The 27896-nt window shown below is 37.6% G+C and overlaps 1 protein-coding gene across 13 annotated transcripts in view; it reads right to left on the reverse strand.

Annotated features, from left to right (window-relative positions):
- LOC311078545 (adhesion G protein-coupled receptor L3) overlaps positions 1-27896 on the reverse strand; it is a 311310-nt gene that overhangs the window by 170944 nt on the left and 112470 nt on the right. For all 13 annotated transcript variants that reach the window (XM_084107416.1, XM_084107415.1, XM_084107412.1 and 10 more), the window contains one exon: positions 17471-17684. In XM_084107416.1, the coding sequence (XP_083963542.1) occupies positions 17471-17684 (214 nt within the window). The remainder of the gene's footprint in view (positions 1-17470; positions 17685-27896) is intronic.

Here is a 27896-nt window from a genome sequence, read left to right on the forward strand (position 1 = left end):
TGTGTTTCAAACAGCTGTGCTTTCATTTGTGATTTAAACTGTAGCTGTGACAGGATATGTATTTGTGTTCATTTATGGAGAGCTTACAAAACCATGTATAAAGTATGTTCGTTTTGCTGCGTGTAATGGTGAATTGCAGTGTGAATTTGAGGGAAACTTTGATGCTTCCACTCAATAAGAGTGAAATAAAATGGTCTTAATCAGAAGCCGTTGTTGTGTTGTCTCCCCTCTTCCCCCTCCACCTCTACTCCGCTACGCCCACTTTTGTAGAATTTATCAAAAATGTGGTGAGAAATAACTGGTGCTAAAATGGGTTTTCATGACCCTTTAATGCATCCTTGCTGAACAAAAGCTGGCTTAAAGTCCCCCTGTGGTGAAAATTAAGTTTTTAATGTTGTTTATATGTATATGTGGTGCTTTTAATATGCTTTAAGACAAACCATGTGCAAATTCATGAGTCAAACCAATTGAGTATTTTCTCCTTAAAACTGCAGTGAACCAAAGACAGTCACAAAAACACGGTTTGAAATCTCTGGTGTTTCTGACGTCACAAACTACCTTTTAACCAATCACGTCAATGTGCGATCATCAACGAGTGGATCTCTGAGCCGGTGTGAGTGAGTGGAGGCGGGGCTAATTTGCATATTCATAGAACCACTAAATTAGTCAAGGGTGCAGAGTTACATTCAAGCTATTTTAAGGCATGAAGATTTTTTTTCAAGGAATAAACGAGGAAAAAATTTAATTTTAACTCAAAGATGAGTTTTAAGGGATACAATTATTGACTACAGGGAGACTTTAAACAATGGCTAATCATAAGTAGCTAGCCTATTGGTTATCCAGTCATCTGTGCAGACTAAGTGATATCAGCACAAAAAAAAAGAAGAAGGTTACAAAGATTACAATCTAGCTAGTGAGCTCCAAACCAATGACAAAATTTGCGTTTAGAAGATATATGCATTCAAAACTTTCTCTGTACCACCAATTTTCAGTCCAATTAAATGCTCTCTAGAATCTGAAGTATTTTAACTATGGAGGAGATGAAACATCGCAAACATTTAGAAAGACTCATCATCATAAACGGCACTGATGAGTAGAAGAGGCATCTGTAACATAAATTACAAGCTTTTCAAACTACACATCATAAGCATTGCTGCAAATCAAGCCAATTCACTGGGACTTTAGACAGTAAAAAAGGAGTCAATTTTGATTTTTGATGTTGACGGTACAACTTGCAGTTCAGTAAGAATGGATTAAATGGTGTTGCATGAACTACTGTGTTCTCCTGACTATTAAGAGTTCTTAATTGAGATCACCGTATATGCATATAATGCGTAAGAGCATGCGATTGAAAAGCATTTGGCTTTCAACTGCTCTCGCCGACTGACATCATAGTGAAACATACTTCTACACAGAGAGGAAGTCAATTTTGATGAGAAGCCTCTCCACTGGCATAAAGCAGTTTTACTGCTTTCGAGAGCATTTCATCTACTTTGATATTGTGTTTATACTGAGAGTTCTTGAGTGAGAGCACTTTGTGCTGCATATGAGGAATGACAGCATGCGTTATATCCCACTGAATAATCTTTCACTCAGAAATATGTTACATTATAGAAATGAAATGCGCTGTGAATGTTGTTTCGTGTTGTCATTAACCTGCAGTAGGTGACAACATGTTTGGAACTGACTGTTAAAGACAAGCCAAATCTTCATGACAGACAGATATTTCTGCATAAATAAGGTCTTGGTTTAATGCTTCTAAAAGTTTCCCAAACTCACATTATTAATTGTGGTCATGTCGAGATGCTCAAACAAATAAAGCATGAACATTTTGCAAATGGGGTCAGTGTTACACTTTTCAGGAAAATACACATACACATTAATGTCTCGGCATCATATCAGTAATAATGAAAAAATTGGTTACACTTTACTTAAAGCCTTTGGGCCCTATTTTAATGATCTAAGCGCATAGTCTAAAGCTCACAGCACAAGTGCACTTAGGTCGTGTCCGAATCCACTTTTGCTAGTTTAACGATGGGAATAATGGTCTTAAAGTGTTGTCCCTATTCTCTTAATGAGTAATGGGTGTGTTTTGGGCATAACGTGCAATAAACCAATCAGAGTCTCATCTCCCATTCCCTTTAAAAGCCAGCTGCACTCGCGCCATGGCGGATTCACTATTTACATGGCAGAATTTTCAAGCAGAAAGACTAAATGCGTCTCCAGAGAGGAAACGGATCTGACCATCTACGGGACAAGCCGGATTCCCCCATATCTTTATGTACACAATAATAATCTTTTACATTGTAATCATTTTATTTTTAATATTTGGCATGTTTGTGTGCTGCTGCGCATCCCTGTGTGTTTAATAAGCAGAGTGTACACACATTGTGGACCCGCATATAGGTTCACATTACTAATGCGCCCTTTATTATATTGCAAAAAATACATTTGAAATAATGAATTTGCATGCGCATAAAACGCTATTATGTGAACGGCCCCTGACTGGTTCGAGTCAGCACTCGGCACCGCTGTGGAGTAGCAGAGTACCTGCACAGTACCAAGACACCTGCAATTTTGTTTATTTACCACTAGAGCGCCAAAGGTTACAGACTGCAGCTTTCATAATTGAAAAGCATGTCACTAAAAGCCAAATAACAGATTTGATTTGACTGAACAGTGGGAATATTATTATCATAGTTTCCCAGAGAGCAAAAAAGTCATCTGAAGTAGATATTAGCCTATATATTAGTGTATATCAGTGTTAACAAAATGCAATGGTTACAAATTTGACATTCAAAATGTAATTATGTGGCTTATTGCAAATAGCAGCCAATCAGCGAGGAGCAGCCAAAAAATGCAACGGTTACAAATTTGACATTCAATATTTAATTAACAGCAGCTGTACCGTGAACAGCCAGTCGGCAAACAAGAAGCATTCTTATAAATTATTTTCAACGGAGAACATTAACAGGGAAAAAGCAGAATGATTTATTTGAACTTTCGAATTCAAACTTTCAAAATGTATTTGAAAATTTGTGTGAGCCCTGTACTTGATGTTTTTCTGCTAATTTCTTTACTGCGGGTTGCAGAGACGTTAGTTTCAGCCGTAGTGCACCTGAGGAATGCAAGTCCAAGCGATTGCGGTACTTAGACTGCATGTGGATGTGACAAAAATAAACACATATATACAATTAAATTATTATTGTATTATTCATTATTTTTAACTATCTTGAAACTATCCAAGCAGCGATTCGCGCTCAGATGTGATGGCGGAATTAATACATTACCAAAATGTGATTACAGAATATATTTAAATTATCCATCAAATTGTTATTTTCTCCTTACAGTCTTGCGAGTTAACAATAATGCCTGACCAGTATATTACTTGGTGAACAAAGAAAACATTTTGGCATTAGGCATTGGCATTAGTTAATGCCTAAAAATGTAAAAGTTGTACCTAATAAATAGAATTTAGTTTAATTCATTTTAAAATTCATCGCCGGAGTGAATGGGAACATGATTTATTGAAAATATTTGAAAATATATAAGTGGTTCTTAAGTCAATACTTTATTAATGGCTTGTCAACTTTCCATTCCTCTGTTGCGTGTAGATTAAAAAGTTTGTCGAGACAAACTTTAAGTTGTCTTGAGAAAGCCGGACCAGATCGTTTGAAGAAGTTTGAAAAAGTGATTCTAGTCAGAGCTGGATTATTGTCAGCGCGAAACACATTTTTGAGCATGTGAATGCTGATTCTTGTCAGCGCTGGATTCTAGTCAGTGCTTGAGTGCTAGTCTATGACTGGAAAAATAATAGAGTCGTTGCAAAAGAAACGATACATAGCTTACATGTTGCATTAAACTGGTAGATTTTAGAATGTTATAAGCAATTATTTTGCAAGTAATTACATGTTTAATCTTGTCTTGCCTGGATCTTTGGTGTAAACTCGTGAACGCCCCCCATGAACATCCCCCCATTAACATCTGAACGCCCCCCTTTCAAAAATCTTGCTTCCAACGATTCCCCTGGGGGGCGGTACCGCCCCAGTTTTGAACCAGTACTTTAGAGTGTGATTTTACATGCATTTATCAAATGACATTAAAATTAATTATTCTATTCTCAAATTACATCTGTTTTATTAAAATAGGCCAAGTCATACATTATTGGCCTCTGGCAATTATGTTAAATTCAAACTTCAACATGTTTTTAATGATTATTGACAGGGACACTTCACACAGTGTGCATACCAAATGTTGTACAGATTTAGCAAAATTCTAACAAACAAATAAATATTAGTTTGCAAAAGTAGGTAGGATTAAGCAGGATAATACATTAATATGTGCTTTATAAGTTCTAGAAAACAGCCAATATCATAGTAATAAGCAAGTTAATCGTGAGACTTGGACCCTAAAATTTTTACCCTTTGTTTTACGTATTTCAACATTCATTTTCACACTGTAGTGCACTGTGGAGAAAGTCCCCATGGAACGCAGCTTTTACAGCCACTACTTCCTTGTCCATTCCCAATCTGAGATGTCTGAATCATGCCCTCATGAGACGCCATTCAGAATGTTAACTTTGAAACAAATCCTTGTGCAGATTTGCACCGGGTATTGGTTTATATCAGTAAAACATGCTTACTTTCACATCCAGATAGTCCCCCATTACAGACCGTTCTTAAGATTCGCATTCGAGAGGGTGGCTTACCAATCTACAGTCCTTCCATTCGGACTCTCTGAGGCTCCGCGTACCTTTACGAAGTGTGTAGACGATGCTATTTTCCACTCTGAGACAGATGGGAATCCTACCTCAACGATTGGCTAGTTTTAGCCCAGTCGAGACAGGAGCTATGTGCCCACAGATGCCTGCTCATTCAGGGAAGGGTCCCTTCTTCCCCTCAAGAGGTTTCAAAGCCTACTAGCTCGGAAATCAGCCCCTGCTAAATGCGAGATCATAACTATTCTCACGTTTCTGCAAGAGCTGTTGGATGGCGGGCGCACCCCCTCCACACTTAAAGTGTATGTGGCAGCCTCCGTGATGACCTACGCACCAGATTCTGGTCAATCGACTGGGAAACACAACCTGGTCGTTAGGTTTCTCAGAGGGGCCAGGAGGATGAATCCTCCCTGCCCTCGTTCAGTCCCATCTTGGGACCTCTCCACAGTCCTTAGGGCTCTCCGAGGCCCTCCCTTTGAGCTACCCGAGACGACCGACCTTCGGTCCCTCTTGTTGGCTCTAGCGTCAGTCAAGTGAGTTGGTGATTTGCAGGCTCTATCTGTGGAACCTTCCTGCATTGACTTCGGCCCAAATGACAGTAAGATGGTCCTTAGGCCAAAAAAAGGCCATATGCCAAAAGTGCTCTCCAGCCCATTTACAACGTAGGTGAAATGAACCTCATCCACTCTGTCCCATAAGGGCCTTGAGAGTGTATATCGAGCACTCTGGCTAGTTTCGGCAATGAGAGCATCTGTTTGTTTGCTTTGGAGGCTGCAGAAAAGAATTCCGGTCTCGAAGCAGGGACCATCCAGATGGATTGTGGACGCAATAGCGCTGGCTTATAAGGCAGTGGACTTGTCATGTCCACTGGGAGTCAGGAATCTTTATCGTAGATATCTGTATAGCGGCCCGGTAGTCCTCGCCGTCCACTTTTATCAGATTTTATAACCTGGACCTGCTCTTCAAGCATGGGTGTTGTCAGTTTGAGACACTTTATGGATCGTTTAGCAGGCTCCGTCCGTGTCCGAGCCTCTCCTTATACTGGCGCTAGTTCCCCATAAGCTTCAGCTAAAAGCAGACGCAATGCGAGTGAACTATTGAAAGAGAACATTATGGTCACTCACGTAACCCTGGTTCCCGGAGATAACGTGTACTACCCGCTTCTCAGTCGAAAGATCTGAAATAGCGCTGTTTCTATGTGACTTTAACCCTCTGAGGTCGGCAATCACGCCGGCGTGATTTGCTCGTTTTTTTTCCTATTAGTTCAAACGAGAGTCCAAATACTCTGTTGACTTTGATCTTACAAACCAGTTTCATACATCAATCGATCCTGTTAAATGTGTATTATTTTTGTGTATACTCACAATAAAAACAAAGTGTTGTGCTTTTTGCCAAATAAAGAAAAATAAACACGAAGCGAGTTCTGCCTTCTCTCTGTCAGATAAGTCCATTCTGAAACGCGTCCGAAAATGAACAATAACTCAGCGAATACTCAGTCAAACAGACATACAGACACACATGAAGCTTGAATTCTCTTCTTTTAAATGAAGTAATTTATATAAAAAACAAATATTCTCAGTTCATGTAATCTGTAAGAAAAGAGCGAGATGTCAGTCGTTCTCATCTCATCTAATTATTTTTAATGTGACCCCGCCCACTAGGAGCGCGCGCTATTCAAACGCAAATTACTGAGGCAATCCACGCAAACCTGTGAACGGCCCCATATCAGCTCGAGAAAACACAAGTTTAATCAGATCATTGTACTTGTTTACACCGTCTCGCAGCGCTGTGAGGAATAATAATAATGGAAAATGTACCTCAGAAGTGCGGGTATTTCAAGGAGCAAGGATCCGACTGAGCTGAGGAATACTGAAGTAAGTTTTTTTTCCTTCTCAAGTGAATCGCGTTTCTGTTTGTGAATGAATGAACGGCAGAGATGCGCGCTGTTTACCACAGCTCGCAAAAAGACAGTTTACAATTAAATCGCGTTTCTGTGTGTGAATGAATGATGATGTTTTAGCAAACTGTATTGCTATACTGAGATGAGTAAAAATCGACTGAAATATGTTGAAATAAAATGTAGGCTATTTGTATAAGCAACGTATTAAACTGCAAATTAACATTTATATGCCCTAATATTTCATAAAAACAACATTACAGTCAGGCGTTTCTGTGTGTGAATGAATGTTTCGCTTTTAGCAAACTGTATTGCTATACTGAGTAAAAATCGACTGAAATATGTTGAAATAAAATGTATTTGTATAAGCAACGTATTAAACTGCAAATTAACATTTATATTTCTTATAATAAAAACTAAAGACCTATGTTACAGACATATGAAAGACAACATTTCGTCGATTAGTTTTGGATAGATTATACATTTTTACTGTAAAATATCTGCCACCTCAAATAAGCTTTTGTTTGCCAATTTTTGCTCATATGTTAAATATAGTATGTTTTGTCAAAAATAAAGTAATCAAATAATCAATCAAATCCTTAACTTTGAAATATGTATGATAAAATGTATACTTTAGTTTTTACAAAGAAAGATTACACTTGAATTGTTGTTGTAATTGTAACCTTTTTAATAAAAAAATATATTTACAAGGTAGATGTAAACAAACTATTAAAAGGTAAATATAAGCCTTTTCTTTAAATAATTTTTATTGTGTTTTATTAGTGACAAATTTGGGGAGAGGATAAATATTCCAAAACTGAAAATACAGTATGAGAATTAACTGCACAATTACTAGACATGTTTTCCTTGGATATTATAGGCCAATTTGCAAGCACAATTTGTGAAAAAAAAAAAAAAAAAACATTGAGATGCTTCCAACTGTTGCTCTTGCATTCTTTCTTGTGGCTATAGGTGACACACCTGAATGAATGGCTCATTAAGTATGCGGGCCCCATTGTCTCCTCAGGTGCGAACCACTAAATATGCATGATGGTGTCATTGGATCGTTGACGCCCACTCGAATATTGCCTTTCCAAACAGAAAGTGCTTTGCAAAATTTAAATCAATGTATTGTGTTATGTGAATGATAAGGCAGGGTGATTTTCACATCATTTTGAAGAAAAAACTCTAGGCGACAACAAAAGTCTTATTGACACATATTTAGTATGTTTTGTGGCCTTATTTCAGAAACTTTAGTTTTTAGTTTTTTCAATAACCATGCATAAACATTATACTCTCAAAAATGCAAAAATGTACATTCTTGTTGCTCACATATTATGGTAGCCCTGTTTGTGCTAAATAGAGTGTAATTTTTTTTTGCCATTAATATGTTTATAAGCAACTGAAAAAAGCACAAATGTTAGGGCATGTCAGAACATCTCAAGGACCCCAAAAACACCTTAGACCCCAGAGGGTTAAAGGCAGTCAACCCCACCCATTCTGGTGGGCTGAAACGCCATTTGTCTGTTCAACTGCACAGACGTGAACCAATCAGGCTTCAGAATTCTGAGAAAACAGGAGTTTTCCCCATAAGCGTCAGCTAAAAGCAGACGCAATGCTTGTTCACGTTATCTCAGGGAACCAGGGTTACGTGAGTAACCATAATGTTTTTTATACTGTACAAACTGTATATTCTATCCACCTACACTAATCCTACCCCTAAACCTACCCATCATAGCACACCCATCAGCTATTTTAGATTTTTTTAAAAGATCATTATGTGTGATTTATAAGCATGTTTCATTATGGGGACCAAAACAATTTTCCCCAAAAGTTCCAAATTTACTAGTATTACTATACTCGTGGGTACATTTGATCCCCATAACATAGAGAATACCAGTACCCTACACGCACACACACACACATATACGCGCGCACACACACACACACAGCTTCTAAACTGTGAAAAATCACTCAAAGTATATCTGTCACAAACTGCTCCGAGACAAGAAGGTTGAGGATCCAAATGCAGTATTTATTGAACAGGGTAATCCAAAGACGTAACCCAAAGTATAGGCAAGGTCAAACCATAGACTGTAAAAAATATGGACAAAGCGTCTGTGACGTCACCTATAGACTTTCTGAAGAACGGTTTTGAAGCCGTTTATGGGGGGTGTGGGCGGTGCCATCTTGGAAAATCTTGGGAAATCCTAACCCCGCCCACGTTCTGGCCAATCCATATATGGGTAAAGGACGCAGCGCGCGTCACTCAGCTCGCTCTGCTACTCCGGTTATCTCTGTATATTTTAGGCAACGAAATATGTTATAAAACACCATACTAACTCTTTTCGTTTTCATTTAAAGAAATCTTAAACATTATAGCCACACAAATGTGGTTCAGGCAACGCGTATTGATTATATTCACTGCATATAACGTTTGCCTATTTATAACAAAACGAAATATAAAACACAAACCTGCCTCTTTTCGTTTTAAATATAATATAAACATATTAAACATTTTAATATGGTCCAGGCAATATGTGCATTTGTACTAAACAACAGATGTTGCAGTAAACAACATTACAGATCATCTTCGTTGTATTAAAATGTAAAATGACAAAACTCAACCCAGTCTCTTTTTGTTAAATTTCAGTTTTATCAATATTAGCCATTATAAAAGTACAAGTAAAAGGTACAAGAAGCTATACAAATAAAGCAAACAATTCAGTCAAACATACAAAGTCAGCGCTCTAGTCTAACCATACAACGGTAAAGTTAAATAGCTTATAAAGTTATGAAACTTCCCCTCAGCCAAAACGATTGGCCAGGGAACAAATTATAGATTCACGAGACCAAAAATCACCCGTTAGATATACACAAGACGAATTATATCTCATATTTAACCACTACAGAGACGCCAGAGTCAGCGGCAAACATCAGAACGACTAGCTGAGGAAAGGCTGTTCCAGGCGGGGTACATGAACGCCGAGCACCCGGTCATCGCGGGATCTCACAACCTGGATAAAATTTTCATAAATCTTTATAAATAAACCACAGATTTGAGCTTTAAACAACTACATTATCACCTGAAAAACTCTTAAAACTACATTTCATGATACAGAAACAGTAGTATTATATTTCAACTGTGTTAAAAAATGGCGCTTCTTATGTTGTCATTCTCCTTGGCGCAGCCTATGCTCGTTATCAGCTGTCAATCAAGCTGTCAATCAAAGTTAACCACGCCCTTATTTGTCATACATTTTATATCTAAATACGATCTAAACTAACGAGTTAGAAAAAAATTCACCCCCCTCACAGTTGTCAGACACTCGGAACCTATCGAAAAATACAATAAAAGTCCATGGGATGCTGTGAAAACGGACATTTTAACATGGGGTCTTTGGACATTTGCTCCCTTTTGGGACCTCCCTCTAGCTTATTTTCGATGTATTGCAGTTTTTCGCACTTCCGGGTAGGCTTCATTTTTCAGATTAGAATGTTGCCGCTTGGGTCAAACACAGGCAGGCAGTCCATTCAAACAAACACAACAAGGCAGGGAACACAGGCAAAAGAGTAATCCACAGAACAGGCAAGAAATCCAAAACCAAGAGACATGAAACCAAGGAGAATGCTCGGAATTGCAGTGTAACACTAAACAAGACTTTGCAGATAATGAATGAGAGAACCAGGCTCATATGGATGAGCTAAACAAGATAATGAGACAAAGGTGAATGTGATAATGGATGAAGAGTCCGGGCAGTGAGTTATGGGAGATGTAGTTTGTGAGGGAATGACAACAGTCTGATGTGGAGTGCCCTCTGGTGGCACTCCAGCTGGTGACCGTTACAATATCAAACACATGACTAAATGTATATACACTCACCTAAAGGATTATTAGGAACACCATACTAATACTGTGTTTGACCCCCTTTCGCCTTCAGAACTGCCTTAATTCTACGTGGCATTGATTCAACAAGGTGCTAAAAGCATTCTTTAGAAATGTTGGCCCATATTGATAGGATAGCATCTTGCAGTTGATGGAGATTTGTGGGATGCACATCCAGGGCACGAAGCTCCCGTTCCACCACATCCCAAAAATGCACTATTGGGTTGAGATCTGGTGACTGTGGGGGCCATTTAAGTACAGTGAACTCATTGTCATGTTCAAGAAACCAATTTGAAATGATTCGAGCTTTGTGACATGGTGCATTATCCTGCTGGAAGTAGCCATCAGAGGATGGGTACATGGTGGTCATAAAGGGATGGACATGGTCAGAAACAATGCTCAGGTAGGCCGTGGCATTTAAACGATGCCCAAATGGCACTAAGGGGCCTAAAGTGTGCCAAGAAAACATCCCCCACACCATTACACCACCACCACCAGCCTGCACAGTGGTGGATGGATCCATGTTCTCATTCTGTTTACGCCAAATTCTGACTCTACCATCTGAATGTCTCAACAGAAATCGAGACTCATCAGACCAGGCAACATTTTTCCAGTCTTCAACTGTCCAATTTTGGTGAGCTTGTGCAAATTGTAGCCTCTTTTTCCTATTTGTAGTGGAGATGAGTGGTACCCGGTGGGGTCTTCTGCTGTTGTAGCCCATCCGCCTCAAGGTTGTGTGTGTTGTGGCTTCACAAATGCTTTGCTGCATACCTCGGTTGTAACGAGTGGTTATTTCAGTCAAAGTTGCTCTTCTATCAGCTTGAATCAGTCGGCCCATTCTCCTCTGACCTCTAGCATCAACAAGGCATTTTCGCCCACAGGACTGCCGCATATTGGATGTTTTTCCCTTTTCACACCATTCTTTGTAAACCCTAGAAATGGTTGTGCGTGAAAATCCCAGTAACTGAGCAGATTGTGAAATACTCAGACCGGCCCGTCTGGCACCAACAACCATGCCACACTCAAAATTGCTTAAATCACCTTTCTTTCCCATTCTGACATTCAGTTTGGAGTTCAGGAGATTGTCTTGACAAGGACCACACCCCTAAATGCATTGAAGCAACTGCCATGTGATTGGTTGATTAGATAATTGCATTAATGAGAAATTGAACAGGTGTTCCTAATAATCCTTTAGGTGAGTGTATATATATATATATATATATACAGTACCAGTCAAAAGTTTGGAAACATTACTATTTTTAATGTTTTTGAAAGAAGTCTCTTATGCTCATCAAGCCTGCAGTTAAAAAACAACAAAAAAAAAACAGTAATATTATGAAATATTATTACAATTTAAAATAATGGTTCTCTTTTTTAATATACTTTAAAATGTAATTTATTTTTGTGATGCAAAGCTGAATTTTCATCAGCAAGTACTCCAGTCTTTGGTGTCTTATGATCCTTCAGAAATCATTCTACTGACTACTGGATCATAAGACACCAAAGACTGGAGTACTTGCTGATGAAAATTCAGCTTTGCATTACAAAAATAAATTACATTTTAAAATATGTTAAAAAAGAGAACCATTATTTTACATCGTAATAATATTTCATAATATTACTGTTTTTGTTTTTTTTTGTTTTTTTTTTTAACTGCAGGCTTGATGAGCATAAGAGACTTCTTTCAAAAACATTAAAAATAGTAATGTTTCCAAACTTTTGACTGGTACTGTATATATATATAAACATAATAGAAACAATGAGTTTGCTTTAAATGGCTGTTGCCTCTGGATAGTAGCTGTGTGTGCATGTCTGTGTGAGATGACTGAAGCTGCACCAGCGAGCAGACAGGTGGCTTGCGGGCCGGAAAAGCAGATCTATTCCCACGAGGGCAAAATTCCACACAACGAAGAGTAGCGCTTCCGAATTGAGCTATCAGGTTACTCGTGCAAGAACCTTGTGCGTTCAGAACCCAAGGACCTCTGCCAGTCACATAGTACACAACGACAGACAAAGGGAAAATTCAGTCCACAAGCAATGATAATATGACACAGATGTGGGCAAAAGCAAATCTTATTTGCTATTTAAAAAAATAATAATTCAGTTGGATAACGCTGCCCTCACAATGCGGTTTGTTACGTAAACTCCGGAAAATCTGATCTTAAGCTCTTGACAATAACCAGACAAACAGAAAGACAAAAGCAGCACAATAGAGGATACCAGAACTGACTGCCATATGAGTATGTCTAGTCTGAGAAACATTTTCCAACAGTTAAAATCAGTTCAATTCTATTCCATTAAACTCAATTTTATTCAATTATATTCATTATACCTGCATGACAACATTTAAAATTGTGAAAGCAATAACAGAAAATATAGAAAACAATCAAATATATGACAAATTTTTGTATTGTGGATAGAAATTATAGAAATCAATAAAATGCATTGTTTATTTTATGATAATACTTGTTTCTAATTGTTTGGCCATTCAAATCCCACTATTACTGAGCACAGTAAGCAAACAGTAAAATGCACCTTATTTAAAAGAGATTTTGCCATTCAAACTCAGCCCAGATTTTCCGGGAACATTTGTGTCATTGCCTGATCTGCATATAGTAGAATCAGATACCTAATCATGCGCAAATAAAGCATGTGCAAATAAAGGCCACTGTCCATTCTTTGTAATTGGCCCCTTGAATATTTTCTGTGCTGTTTTTGATTTTTCACTGCTTACTGATTACACCATCTTAATTTTTAGGGTATTATTATTTTGTTATCTCTCTCTCTCTCTCTCTAATAGGCTTACTGGGTAAGTGGGATCCAAGGGTTTGAGTTTGTTTCCTCTCTTGAGGTGAGCTTTACCTCCTCTCATCTCTTTGCATGTTAATGAGGCTGGAAGACGCAGAAGAACAGCTCACGCTACAGGATTCCTCAAAACAATCCCTAACACCAACTCAATATACATACCACTGTTCACTAGGGAGAGGGATCACTAGCAATTCACAATATTGATTCCTCAATATTAATTGATCTTCATTTTGATGAACCTATATTGATTCTAGATCCAAGACTGATCTTTTTAGGGTTTTTTCACCTGCTGATGCGTGAACGAAACTTCACTAAACGTTATTTGTAACATACCATCCAATAATCGCAACAAGCTTTGTGCTTTGGTACTTCTGATATGAAAAAAACAATTTTTATCAAACAATTAATGTCCTTTTCACGCTCTTTAATGTGGTGTGACAGGACAACACATTCTGCTGAAACTCTACATGACACACTCTACTGAAACTATGTGACATTCTACTCTACGTGACACATTTTGCTGAAACTCTGTGATATTCTGCTGAAACTCAGTGACATTCTATGTAAATACATGACATCCTATTGAAATTCTATGTGGAATTCTAATGAAACGCTATGTGACACATTCCGCTGAAACTCTACGTAACACTATACTGAAATTTTACAACATACTCTAAAACTCTACATAACACATTCTGCTAAAACTCTATTTAAAAACACAGTGATACATTCCACTAAAACTGTGATACTTTCCACTGAAACTCTACATACATGAAAATCTACAATATACTCTAAAACTCATTCCACTGATACTGTTTGAATGAAACTACTCTAAAATTCTACAACACACATTCTCTAAAACCTTACATAACACATTATACTGAAACTCTATATGTCACCCTAATGAAACTCTGCTTGCCACATTCTAGTGAAATTCTACAACATATTCTACAAAAATTCTAAGTCACACACTGCAACACATACTATACTAAAACTGTACATGACACCATCTACTAAATCTCTACGTAACTCTATTAAATCTTTACGACTTTACTAAAATTCTACGACACCTTAATCAAACTCTGTACAACATCCATTGTAACTCTGACCCTCTACTTAAAAATTCTCTATTCAAATTCCCCACACTTAACATGATTATGTGCGCGAGGTTAGAGGTTCGGTGTGGAGAAGAATACCATTGTTCTGCACTAGATGGACACAGTTACTGTTTGTTATCTTGCTGTGTTGCTGAGCAGCTGCTTTAATTTATTTCAGCAACAGAACTGAGGATACACAGAGGAACAATTACAGACACACCATGCTCTGATCCCGGTCTGTCTGACTCTTCCACTCTGCCGAGGTGTGATGAGCGTCAAGCCGCGTGAAATGTTGAGAGAAATGATAGGGAAGACCGGGAAAAAGAGAGAGCAACACAGCAGGATTTAATAAGCCAAATCTGCATCAGTGTATCACACACACAGTGGTGCAGCAGAAGCTAATCCAAAGGTTTCAGGTTCAAACCCCTGAAGGCTTGATCATGGACCTGAGGATTTCTAAGGTATCCGATATCTAATTACCAACATCACTGCGTTCTTGAGTGGAGCGCTTAAACCCAGATTGCTCCAAGGGGATGTTCCCTGTTCTAATTGTACCATGAGACATTACTGGGTAAGAAACTAAACAACTAGCACACAGAAATAAAAGAGCCTTAATGCACACACACTAGGCCCAAAAGATTTGACACAATATACAGAAGTACAAAAGTGGTTTCAACTCCGCAACCCCAATTTCACACATTTGCAAAATGTGTCAGTGGACTAGTGTTGTCAAAAGACCCGGTACTTCGGTACCAAGTCGGTACAAATTTTTTTTTAAACGTCACGGTACTAGGTTTTCTCAAACCCGGTACTTGATGCGCATGCATGCCCGAAGCGCGTGCAGTTGCGTCCTCTTCATAAAAGCGCTGAGACATGGCGACCGGCGGTGCTGCTGATGTGGTGCTGATGTTTTTGCGCGTGCAGATACGTTATTTCAAATGGCGCGCGGCAAGCGCGCTCATAATAGAAGCAGCGCGCTCGTTTTTCCATGCGCGCCTATGTTCATGGATGCATAGCAACAACAGACGCCACGGGAGAACAAGCGCTTGTGGAAAGGAGAAAGCGGTGCGAACTGCGCTCTCCATGATGACGAGGAAGTATTAGCAAATAATTAATTGATTTCTAGCCCTTGCATTAGCTTTACTACTATATATAGCCTATTTATATATAGAGGAGAGGAACTATATAGATATATTTATGGAGATGAGAAATAAAAAGCCGTCATTAATATCAGTCCGTCAGAAAAGCAGTTCTAGTCTTATTCTTGGCTGGATAACTCCTAGCAGGTTTAAAAAGCCCTTTTAAAATTAAATATGAATGCAGTTTTGGATTAAATAAAAGTACAGTCAAGTCAAATAAAACACGTTTTATCTCCTGTATAGTTTGGTAACGCTACAATAAGATACCATTCATTAACATCACTTAATGCGTTATCTAACATAACACATTGAGTGAACAATATATTTTTACAACATGAATTAATGTTTGCGAATGTTATTTAATACAAACACTTGATTGGTCATGTTTGTTCACTTCATTCATTGTGCATTAAATAATGTTAACAGAAATAATGTTAACTTTTGATTTTAAAAATGTATTTTTAAATTAACCCCTAAAGGAGAATAATTGCGACAGTATATAACTATTGTTTATTGTTAGGTAATTTTATCTAATGTTATCTAACAAATGGAATCTTATTGTAAAGTGTTTTTAATACTAGTTTCCATCTTTGTAACTGTGATATACACTTTAATATAATTATGTAAATTTAATCTAAATTAAGCTTTGGTACCGAAATTGGTACCGAGAACCGTGGATTTTCACTGGTATTGGTACCGAATACTGAAATTTTGGTACCGTGACAACACTACAGTGGACAATTCATAACTTAAAGGAACTCTGTATGTAAGATTGTGGCCAAAACTGGTACTGCAATCACTTTCAAATGACTGTAGAGCGGTGTATCCCCTCCCCCTCCCCCCTGACTCGAGGTTGCCAGATATGCTGCAGAATCCAGCAGGAACGTAGGCTGACACGTTTGTAGCTGCAGCTGTGGTAACTAGAGCAGAGCTGGCAACCCGGATGCCGAAACACTACTGACTTCGTGATTGGTAGATAGGTGGAGGGTGGAGCATCAGGCCAAAACACAAGATGACAACATCAACATCAGTTGAGGGCTGCAACTATCACTTTTAAATGACAATATCCTGGCCGGACTACTGTTGTCAGTGATATAAGTATTTGAAATGAACATGATTTCTTAATGTCTAGTGACATATCAGGGCCATTTTATGATTAATTGAAATACATTTCTTACATACAGCTCCTTTAAGGCAAAAACCTACACAACACACAACTAAAATTCAGCACAACCTATACTTTTAAAACTCTACATTGCAAAAACTCATCATAGCTGTGTTTGTGTACGTGTACACTACATGTCAAAGGTTTGGAAAAATTCAAGACTTTTTTTATGTTTTTGAAAGAAGTTTCTTATGCTCACAAAGGCTGCATTTATTTGATCAAAAATACAGTAAAAAAAAAAAATGTTCAACAGCAGTTTATTTGATAAAAAAATACAGTAAATTCAGTAATATTGTGAAATATTATTACAATTTAAAGGAACTGCTTTATATGTGAATATACTGTAAAATGTAATTTGAAAGCTGAATTCTCAGCATCATTACTCCAGTCTTCAGTGTCACATGATCCTTCAAAAATCATTATAATATGATGATTTGCTGCTCAATAAACATTTCTCATTATTGCCAATGTTTCTTGCTGCTTAATGTTTTTGTGGAAACTGTGTTACACTACAATTTACACGTTTGGGGTAAGATATATATATAATATAAATCAATAAAAACTATATTCAGCAAAGACACATTCAACTGATCAAAAGTGACAGTAAACACATTTATAATGTAATGTATTGTGGTTTCCACAAATCCTTTGTGAGCTTAAGACACTTCTTTCAAAACCATTAAAACATCTTAATTATTATAAACTTCTGATCTGTAATATATAATGCATGATTCTGGCCTAAGTGTGTTTGTGTGTCTCACCTCTGGCTCATGATCTTGTACGCATCAGGCAAATAACAGCGGGTGTTCTCCATCTGCGCAGGGTCAGCATCGCAGATTTTGTCATCAGTTCGACCATAATTTGCACTCTCAATCATGATGACGTCTGTGCCGGGACAGCGCAGCTCGATTGGGTAACTTTCACAAGACAACTCCCGCCGAACAACTGCCATGGGCACCGGAGCACGACTGAATGCTGCAAAAAGTGAGAAGAGACATTCAGTCAAATAAGAACTACAAGGTTATATGACAATTAATGCTGATTAAACTCAGAGATGAAATAAATTGATAATTTATTGATACAAATTGATACAAATTGATAATACAAATTGTTAATACAAAAAAAAAAAAAAAACTGAGCAAAAATTAACTGAGAAATCATTGCTGCAAGAGATACAAACAAAAATAATAATTGGTGTTTCACAACAAGTGACGAGACATAATAATCAGTGACATTTGTCATCGTTGACATCAAACCTTGAGATATGAGCTCTCAAATGAGATATGAAAGCTGTGTCAAAGAAGATCATTGGTCAAAAAGGACTTCTCACACAAAGCTACCGTATGGCTTGCAAAGACTTGCAATATAGCGCAAGTCGTATAGAGTACTTTTATGGCGGAATTTTAAAATCATGTCAGTCCCGGGTCACCATTCACCTTCAGTGTATGAAAAAGAGACATTCTGCTAAAATTATCATTTTGCATTACAAAAAAAAAAAAAAAAAGAAGGAAAGTAAAACCATTACTATTCCTTAAACTGTTTGACAATAAAAAAGATTTTTGTGAGGCAAAAAATATTCAAATGGAATCCTTGATAACATGCATTTATTTACACCCCTAAATATTGACATCACACAATGTTCAGATTAGTGGTAGATCGATATGGGTTTTAAAATAATTGATTTATAAATGATAGCATTTGCACCAGGCAAGTAACATTCATTTATGTGAATAAGTCACATTCCATACCTAAGGTAAATTGAATGTGGTTCAAATGGATTGCGAATAATTTAGTGGATAAGATGTAGGTGTTTGTGTGGAAATCCAATAGCGCACAACAGTTTACTAGTTTAGTGAATTCGTCCTACAGTCTTTTCTCATATTTCTGGATCGAGTGGCAGAACATATACAACAGGATCAGAGATCATTTCTCTGCCCTAAATCTTTCCAGATCAGAGTCTTTAGTCCCGGCTGATGGAGTAAAGCTGAGCTTGTCTTCAGCTCAACCCCATGGGTTTATCTTTGGGACAGTAAAACCTGGATTGTGTGGCCACTGAAGTATTTCGGTGTGGATTTGCTCTGGACGACTGTCACGATGGAAGAGCTGTGAGACTCCTGGCAGAGACAGCAAAATTTTGATAGAAAGTCTTAGGACATTTGATGGATTCCACAAGTATGTCTGATATTCCCTGAATCTAAGTGAGAGAACCAAAAAAATTATAAAAATACTAATAAATCACCACCTTATCTCATAGTGGTCACCATATACTGTAAATAAAAGTTTGTATATGTCTGTATTTTTACAATTCACCAACATGAATAAGAATAGACTGGATTCGAAAACTTTGTGAACAAGAAGCTTGTTAAAGAGGTTTCATCTCACCTCTTCATCTCATTATTTGATAGCATGAAAGAACTGTGGAAATAAGTCAGATTCTTGGTCCTGATGCAAACACCAGTTATAAACCAGGGTGGCATGAAAACCTGATCTTCACAATTAAGGCTCTGACACACACAGATCCACCATTCACTGCCCACTGCGCGTCATTGGGTTTGATTTTAATTGGCTTCCAGTTTCCGTACAGCACCTTTTGTGTGAATCTCTGCTTTTAAGCGGAGTGTGATTGTTGTCACACTCGTGTGAACAAACACTCGCCCGCTGATAACAGATCATCAACCATGAGACGGGACGCAGCGGAGCTCTCACACACACTCACGCTTCTCCTATCCTGTTTACTTTCACTTCATACCGCTGGAGAGACAGACAGACAGAGACAGTGTTCGATCTGATGATAAAATAGACAAAAGAAACCCAGACTTATACAGAAGGAGTAACCCAAGTGATATACTGAATAGAGGTTATAATATGTAGGTTAAACCACCCAGAACAAACTAGCAATTACCCTATAACAACCTAACCTTACTTTCGCTCTCCCTCTCTCTCTCTCTCTCTCTCTATCTATCTCTCTCTCTCTCTCTCTCTCTCTCTCTCTCTCTCTCTCTCTCTCCATGCTGGGGGTTTGGGTTATGGGAGCGACAAACGGGTGAGAAGAGCGACTTGGGTTTTTTTCTTCTATTTTTCTAGTTACTTTATTTATTTTGTTTTTATTTATCTATTTTTCCTTTATGTTTTCTTTTGTTTTGTGTATAATTTGATTTACTTGCATTCGAGTACTATTACGCTTCGGTTTTCGAAAGTTTTTTGACTTCGTGGCGGAGGCCTGAGATGGAGGCTCACCCGAGTGGGGGTGTAGCCTCGGTCTCGCTTCGCCATGGAGTCAGGTGTGTACCCGACGCGGATTCAAATGTAGAAGACGTGCTTGTCGCTGTGGGTGAACAAATTGGATACGGGAATATAATTTCAGCGTCAAGGATGAACAAAGCAGTGGTGATTTTCCTTAAAGATGAAAACTTGGTGAGTAATCTAATTGAATCTGGCGTTTGGGTAAATGGAGCGTTTACTGTTGTGTCACCGCTTGTATCGCAATCTGTTAGAGTTACGATTTCTAATGTGCCCCCCTTTATATTGAATAGTGACATTGAAAAAGAATTGTTGAGGTTTGGAAAAATGGCCAGTGAAGTGAAAATGATTCCGTTGAGGTGTAGGAATGAAGCATTGAAACATGTGCTGTCGTTTCGGCGTCAGGTGTTTATGTTTCTTGATCAACAAACACTTGATATTTCTTTCCGAATCAAACATGAGGGTAAATCGTATATGATTTACGCGAGTACCGGAAATTTGAAATGTTTCGAATGCGGAGACGTTGGACATAAAAAGATCGCTTGTCCACATAACAAAACGCAGCCAGAAAATAATGTAAATGATAATGAAGTCATTTCTAGTGTGCAGATTGGTGAAATGGTAGAGTTCAGTGAAGATCCAAATAAAACAACAGTTGATGGAAAAAATAAAGATGAAAATGCAGGTGAAGGGAGGAGTAATCAAAACAGAAATTCAACTGGTAGTTTGGTTCGTGCTGAAAAGAGAGAAAATCCATGTGTAGATGGTAATGATGGCGATAACGAAGACGAAGAGAGTCTTCGTTCTAAGTTATCAAAGGTTGTCAAAAATGACCCACAAAATACTGGACAGATTTGTTTGTCCCAGTTAACTGATGCAGAGGAGCAAGATGACACGGAAGATGATGATAGGTTTTCAGAGACATCGGATATTCTTTCTCAAATTAGTGAAGATCAATTGTATACTGTAAATGAGGTTAGTGATTTCCTGGACGCGACTTTTGGCAAAACAATAGAGATAAGTGAATTTTTTCCTGATGCAAAAATTTTTTTGCAATCAGTTTTGAAAATTCAACAGACAGCCACTTATGAGGAATTGAGTAGAAGGAAACGATTTAGATTGAAAAAAATTGTAACTAAATTGAGAAGAAAAATGGCCCTTGAAAAAGGTATAACAACTCCTTAATGATTAAATCACTTGGGGTGTTTTCTCTGTTTTTTTCTTTGCTAACCCTTCTTTTTTTCTTTCTTGATCTTTCTTTTCTTCTGATGGGAAGTATTAAGATAGGAACAATTAATATTAATGGAGGAAGGGATGGTAGAAGAAGAGCAGTGTTGAATGAATATATTGAAAATAAGGATATGGATATAATTTTCTTACAAGAGACACATAGTGACATAGCTAATGAGATAGAATGGAAAAAGTGGTGGGGAGGCCATCTTTTCCTAAGTCATGGCACTAATACGACGGGTGGTGTTGCTATCTTGTTCTCGAAGAGAATTGACGTAATTTTTGAATCAAGTGATGAGATAGAGAAGGGTCGAGTTCTGGCTGTTCATGCTAAGTTGTTGGGATTTTCTTTTGTCTTTGTTAATGTCTATGCACCCAATAATGGTGCAGAAAGGATAAAGGTTTTTAAGAATTGTCAAAGTATAATGGGGAGTTATGATAAAAATGCTTGTCTAGTTTTGGGTGGTGACTGGAATTGTACATCAGATTTTAAATTAGACAGAAATGGAGAAGAACCATGCCCTCTTTCTGCTACGTGTTTAAATAAAATAATAAGCAATTTTGATTTATGTGATGTTTGGAGATTACAACATCCGGTAGAAAAGCAATATACTTGGTCCAAGTCTTCAAGTGACCACATCAGCTTTGCCAGGTTAGATCGTTTTTATATTAATAAAGACTGGTGTAATAGAATTTTGAAGGCCTGTATTTACCCCAGTGGTTTTTCAGATCATCATTTATGTATGATTGTTTTTAATTTACAAAAGACAAGAGGTCATAGCTATTATTGGCATTTTAATGTGAAATTGTTGCAGGATGCCTTCTTTTGTGAAAAATTTCATTTATTTTGGGCAAAATGGAGAGAGCGAAAGACTGATTTTGATGATGTTGTGCATTGGTGGGATGTGGGAAAAGCGCATATTAGGATTTTTTGTCAAAATTATACAGCTAATGCAAGTCATTGTTTTAAAAAAACTGTTATGGAACTGGAAGATGAAATAAAATTAATTGAAAGAAGTCTAATTAACCAAAATGGTGAAGCAACTGAAAGACTGAATGAAAAAAAGAAAGCCTTGTCCTCACTTTTTCATGAGCGGGCTAAGGGAGCTTTAATAAGAGCTCGTTTCCTCTCTCTGAGAGAGATGGATGCACCAAGTTCTTTCTTTTTTAGTTTTGAGAAACGGGAAGGAGCGCGGAAGTCAATGCTACATCTAAAGAAATCAGATGGAACTGTGACAACTAATCCTAAAGAAATGAGGACAATGGCTATTGATTTCTATACAGAACTTTTTTCGGATGGTCCATGTGACATTGGCTGTATGGAGGACCTTTTTAAAGATTTACCAAAGTTGACTGATACACAGAGGAATCAACTGGAGGTTGAAATGGACATTGATGAAGTAACAAAGGCTGTTAATCAGCTATCTAATGGACGCGCACCGGGAATTGATGGACTTCCAGCCGAATTTTATAAACAGTTTTGGTACTTATTAAAAGATGATTTGTTTGATGTTTTTAAATCATCTTATAAGAAAAAAGAGTTACCAACAAGCTGTAAAAGAGCCGTTTTGTCTTTGTTACCAAAGAAAGGTGATCTTGGTCTTTTGAAGAACTGGAGACCAGTGGCAATTTTGTGTACTGACTATAAAATCTTAGCGAAATGTCTTTCAAATAGATTGAAATTGTATTTAGAACATATAGTAAATGAGTATCAAAGTTATTGTATTCCTAACAGAACCATAATGGATAACATTTTTCTTGTTCGTGATATCATTGATATTGCAAAAGGGAATGGTGACAATATTGGAATATTTGCAATTGATCAAGAGAAGGCATTTGATCGAGTCAGTCACTTTTATTTGTTTAGTTCCCTTAAAGCTTTTGGTTTTGGTGATCTTTTTATTTCATGGATCAAACTGTTGTATTCTGATGTTTCCACAATGTTGAAGGTTGGAGGAGGGCTAAGTCAACCAGTGTCAGTACGTAGAGGGATTCGACAAGGTTGCCCTTTGTCAGGGATGTTATATTCTTTAGCCATCGAACCTTTGCTTTGTCAATTGGGGATAAATTTAGATGGCCTGCTAATTAAAGAACAAAAAGTTAAACCTAAGTTTTCTGCCTATGCTGATGACGTTACCGTGTTTATCAAAAGTAAAAGAGATGTGTCTGTTTTAGAAGAAGTTTTAAGGAAGTACGAAAATGCCTCATTAGCAAAGGTAAACTGGGAAAAAAGTGAAGGTTTTATTTTAGGGAATTGGTCTGAAGAAGAGCCACCAGTTTTACCAGGAGGTGTGAAATGGGGTAAAGAAGGTTTGAAAATATTGGGTATTTATTTAGGTACTGACAACTATATTCAGAAGAACTGGGAAGGAATGTATGATAAGATGTGTGACCGTTTGTCACGGTGGAAATGGATCCTGCCTCAGTTATCTTTCAGAGGGAGAGTCTTGGTGGCAAATAATTTGGCTGCTTCAGCTCTTTGGCACAAACTAAATGTGTTGAATCCACCTGATGAAGTAGTTCATTTATTGCAAAAGAAAATAAATGATTTCTTTTGGTCCGGTCAGCACTGGGTAAAATCTGCTATTTTATATTTACCAGTCAGTGAAGGTGGACAAGGCCTAATAGATATAAAAAGCAGAATCAAGGCTTTCAGGCTCCAGACTGCACAGAAGTTGCTGTACTCTGAAAAAATCTGTTGGGCTGATACAGCTTGTTCCTTATTACGTGGTATGAATTGGTTTAAATATGATTTTAATTTGTTTTTAATCAGTCTGAAAGATATGGAATGGACTGATTCTTCTCCGTTTTATAAATCAGTTTTGAAAGTGTGGAATTCTGTCTTTCAAGTGAGGAGAGATCCAAACCTTGAAGGTTGGATAAAGAATGAACCACTCTTTAACAATCCCCTAATACAAGCAAATGTGTTGAAAATGAGAAGTTTGCAAACATTAATGGTGAGAGCAGAATGCACATGTTTGTCTGATCTAAAGAATGGAAATGAGTGGAAAAGTCCCCAAGAACTGTGTAGTTTGACGGGCATTAAATCTGTGAGATTTATGGATAAAGTAATGAAGGAAATTCTTTCAGTTCTTCCTTCTATCTACAGACAAAGTATACTAGAAAATCGTGGTGGTGAACTAGAGGATGAAATGAGAGGAAGTTTTCCAAAACTTCAGATTTCAATGATAATAGATGAAAAGCCTGAGAAGGAATCACTTCTTGTTTTCTGTATACCTGAACTAAATTTGTTTGAAGACGTTTCAAAGAAAGCCTTGTATGTTTCATGTGTGAAAGTCTCTCATCAATCTGAGCTGAAGGAATGTAAAGAATCAAAGTGGTTGGAGGTGATTGGCCAGGGCTCTTCTCCTAGGAGATGTTGGAGATCTTTATATAAATCACCTATAGAAAAACGCACTGCAGACCTTCAGTGGAGGATTGTGCATTCGGCAATTGCAACTAATAGATACTTGACACGTGTTGACCCCAGTGTGGGGAAGGAATGTATCTTTTGTGGTCATGAAGAAACTTTGAAGCATCTATTTTTAGATTGTTCTAGACTAAATGGTTTGTTTCAGATTTTAAAGAGTTGGCTTGGAGCACTTGGGGAAGATATGGATGAAAATATATTTATATTTGGCCCAAAATATGTTGCAACAGATAAAAAAAGAATTTCCTTAATCAATTTTTTAATTGGTGAAACAAAGCTGGCAATATGGATTACAAGGAAAAATAAGCGGAAAGTCAGCGGGACAACTGAACCTGAACTTATTTTAAAGGCTTTTGTATCTGCAAGGATTAAAGCAGAATTTGCTTTTTTTAAATTAACAAAAAATGTGGTTGCTTTCAATGAGTTTTGGGGACAGGCAGGAGTGTTGTGTGTGGTTGACCAAGAGGAAATTTTATTCCTAAATTTGTAATTTTATTTATGTATTTATTTATTGTATTTTTTTTATTTTATTTTATTTTTTGTGAATGTACATGTTGTTGTTTTTTTTTAGGTTAATGTACATATGTTATATGTGATGAGGCTAAATTGTTGTTTGCCAATATTTAGAAAAAAAGTTTTGTACTAATCTTTAGTGAATAAAGAGTTGTTCAAGTCTCTCTCTCTCTCTCTCTCATATGTATATATATATATATATATACATATACAGTGGGGAGAACAAGTATTTGATACACTGCTGATTTTGCAGGTTTTTCTACTTACAAAGCATGTAGAAGTCTGTAATTTTTATCATAGGTACTCTTCAACTGTGAGAGACGGAATCTTAAACAAAAATCCAGAAAATCACATTGTATGATTTTAAAATAATTAATTAGCATTTTATTTCATGACATAAGTATTTGATCACCTTCCAACCAGTAAGAATTCCGGCTCTCACACACCTGTTAGTTTTTCTTTAAGAAGCCCTCCTGTTCTCCACTCTTTACCTGTATTAACTGGACCTGTTTGAACTCATTACCTGTATAAAAGACACCTGTCCACACACTCAATCAAACAGACTCCAACCTCTCCACAATGGCCAAGACCAGAGAGCTGTGTAAGGACATCAGGGATAAAATTGTAGACCTGCACAAGGCTGGGATGGGCTACAGGACAATAGGCAAGCAGCTTGGTGAGAAGGCAACAACTGTTGGTGCAATTATTAGAAAATGGAAGAAGTTTAAGATGACGGTCAATCTCCCTCGGGTCTGGGGAACCATGCAAGATCTCACCTCGTGGGGCATCAATAAGCATGAGGAAGGTGAGGGATCAGCCTAGAACTACATGGCAGGACCTGGTCAATGACCTGAAGAAAGCTGGGACCACAGTCTCAAAGAAAACCATTAGTAACACACTACGCCGTCATGGATTAAAATCCTGCAGTGCACGCAAGGTCCCCCTGCTCAAGCCAGCACATGTCCAGGCCCGTCTGAAGTTTGCCAATGACCATCTGGATGATCCAGAGGAGGAATGGAAGAAGGTCATGTGGTCTGATGAGACAAAAATAGAGCTTTTTGGTCTAAACTCCACTCGCCGTGTTTGGAGGAAGAAGGATGAGTACAACCCCAAGAACACCATCCCAACCGTGAAGCATGGAGGTGGAAACATCATTCTTTGGGGATGCTTTTATGCAAAGGGGACAGGAACCAACAACCTCCTAGCTTCAGTAAGAGCATTGAAGATGGGTCGTGGCTGGGTCTTCCAGCATGACAACGACCCGAAACACACAGCAAGGGCAACTAAGGAGTGGCTCCGTAAGAAGCATCTCAAGGTCCTGGAGTGGCCTAGCCAGTCTCCAGACCTGAACCCAATAGAAAATCTTTGGAGGGAGCTGAAAGTCCGTATTGCCCAGCGACAGCCCAGAAACCTGAAGGATCTGGAGAAGGTCTGTATGGAGGAGTGGGCCAAAATCCCTGCTGCAGTGTGTGCAAACCTGGTCAAGAACTACAGGAAACGTATGATCTCTGTAACTGCAAATTGCAAAGGTTTCTGTACCAAATATTAAGTTCTGCTTTTCTGATGTATCAAATATTTATGTCATGCAATAAAATGCAAATTAATTACTTAAAAATCATACAATGTGATTTTCTGGATTTTTGTTTTAGATTCCGTCACTCACAGTTGAAGAGTACCTATGATAAAAATTACAGACTTCTACATGCTCTGTAAGTGGGAAAACCTGCAAAATCGGCAGTGTATCAAATACTTGTTCTCCCCACTGTATATATATATATATATATATATATATATATATATATATATATATATATATATGTGTGTGTGTGTGTGATACAGCAGTACAAAATGTATAGACAAGTAACAACACAGTAAACAAGTGAAAATGGACTATTAAGCAATAATAACTAATTAACTAGCAAATTAATTAAAATATTAAATAAAATACAATAACGTGTGTGTGTGTGTGTGTGTGTGTGTGTTATGAAAGGATTGTGTGTTTGTGGTCCTTTTCTCTCCTCTTCCACACCCTGACACCTGGACTGCTCTGACATTTAAAAGTCATCATCAACATCAAAACACAAGCCCATGGGGCTCAAACACACACACACACACACACACACACACACACACATTCCAAGGGGCCTGGTCAGTGTAATCTCACAAAAGAGAGAAAATCTGCCTAAACACACAGGTCAGAAACATCAGGGTGACGGATTAACCATGCTGTGTGTGTGTGTGTGTGTGTGTGTGTTGATAGATGGTCATCAGCAGTCTGATAACACTGTTTAAAGACTCTCTCTGCACTGTCTTATGAGTGACAGACAAAGACAATTAAGTTCTTACCTTTTTTGTACCTTTACACACAGTAACAAATGAAGAACTCAACATAACAAAACATTCACACAAACCTTTCATCCTTTTACATTATGTTAAGTTTAGTGGGAAGGTCACATGCTCCATATAAAAACAATACAGTATCATAGTATAATATTAAAACAATATCGCACAAGCAAGAGTGTAACAGAATGTGACTGGGCCAAACAAGTATGTGGAACTTTTGTGTGAAACTACTTTCTTACAATTTTCTCACAAGTTCAAAAGATGCCTCCATTAAATATACAAAAATGCAAGTTAAAAATAGCAACGAGGGTTGTTTCTGATATTGCTTATATGCAACAGTTCGATAAACATAAACATAATATTGAGTAACTTACATTTTAGACATACTATTGTTCGTTTCTTGTATTGCTACGCCAAAGAGAGTAGTTCCA

Source organism: Abramis brama, assembly GCF_963993115.1.
Source record: "Abramis brama genome assembly, chromosome: 3".
NCBI classification, from domain to species: domain Eukaryota; kingdom Metazoa; phylum Chordata; class Actinopteri; order Cypriniformes; family Leuciscidae; genus Abramis; species Abramis brama.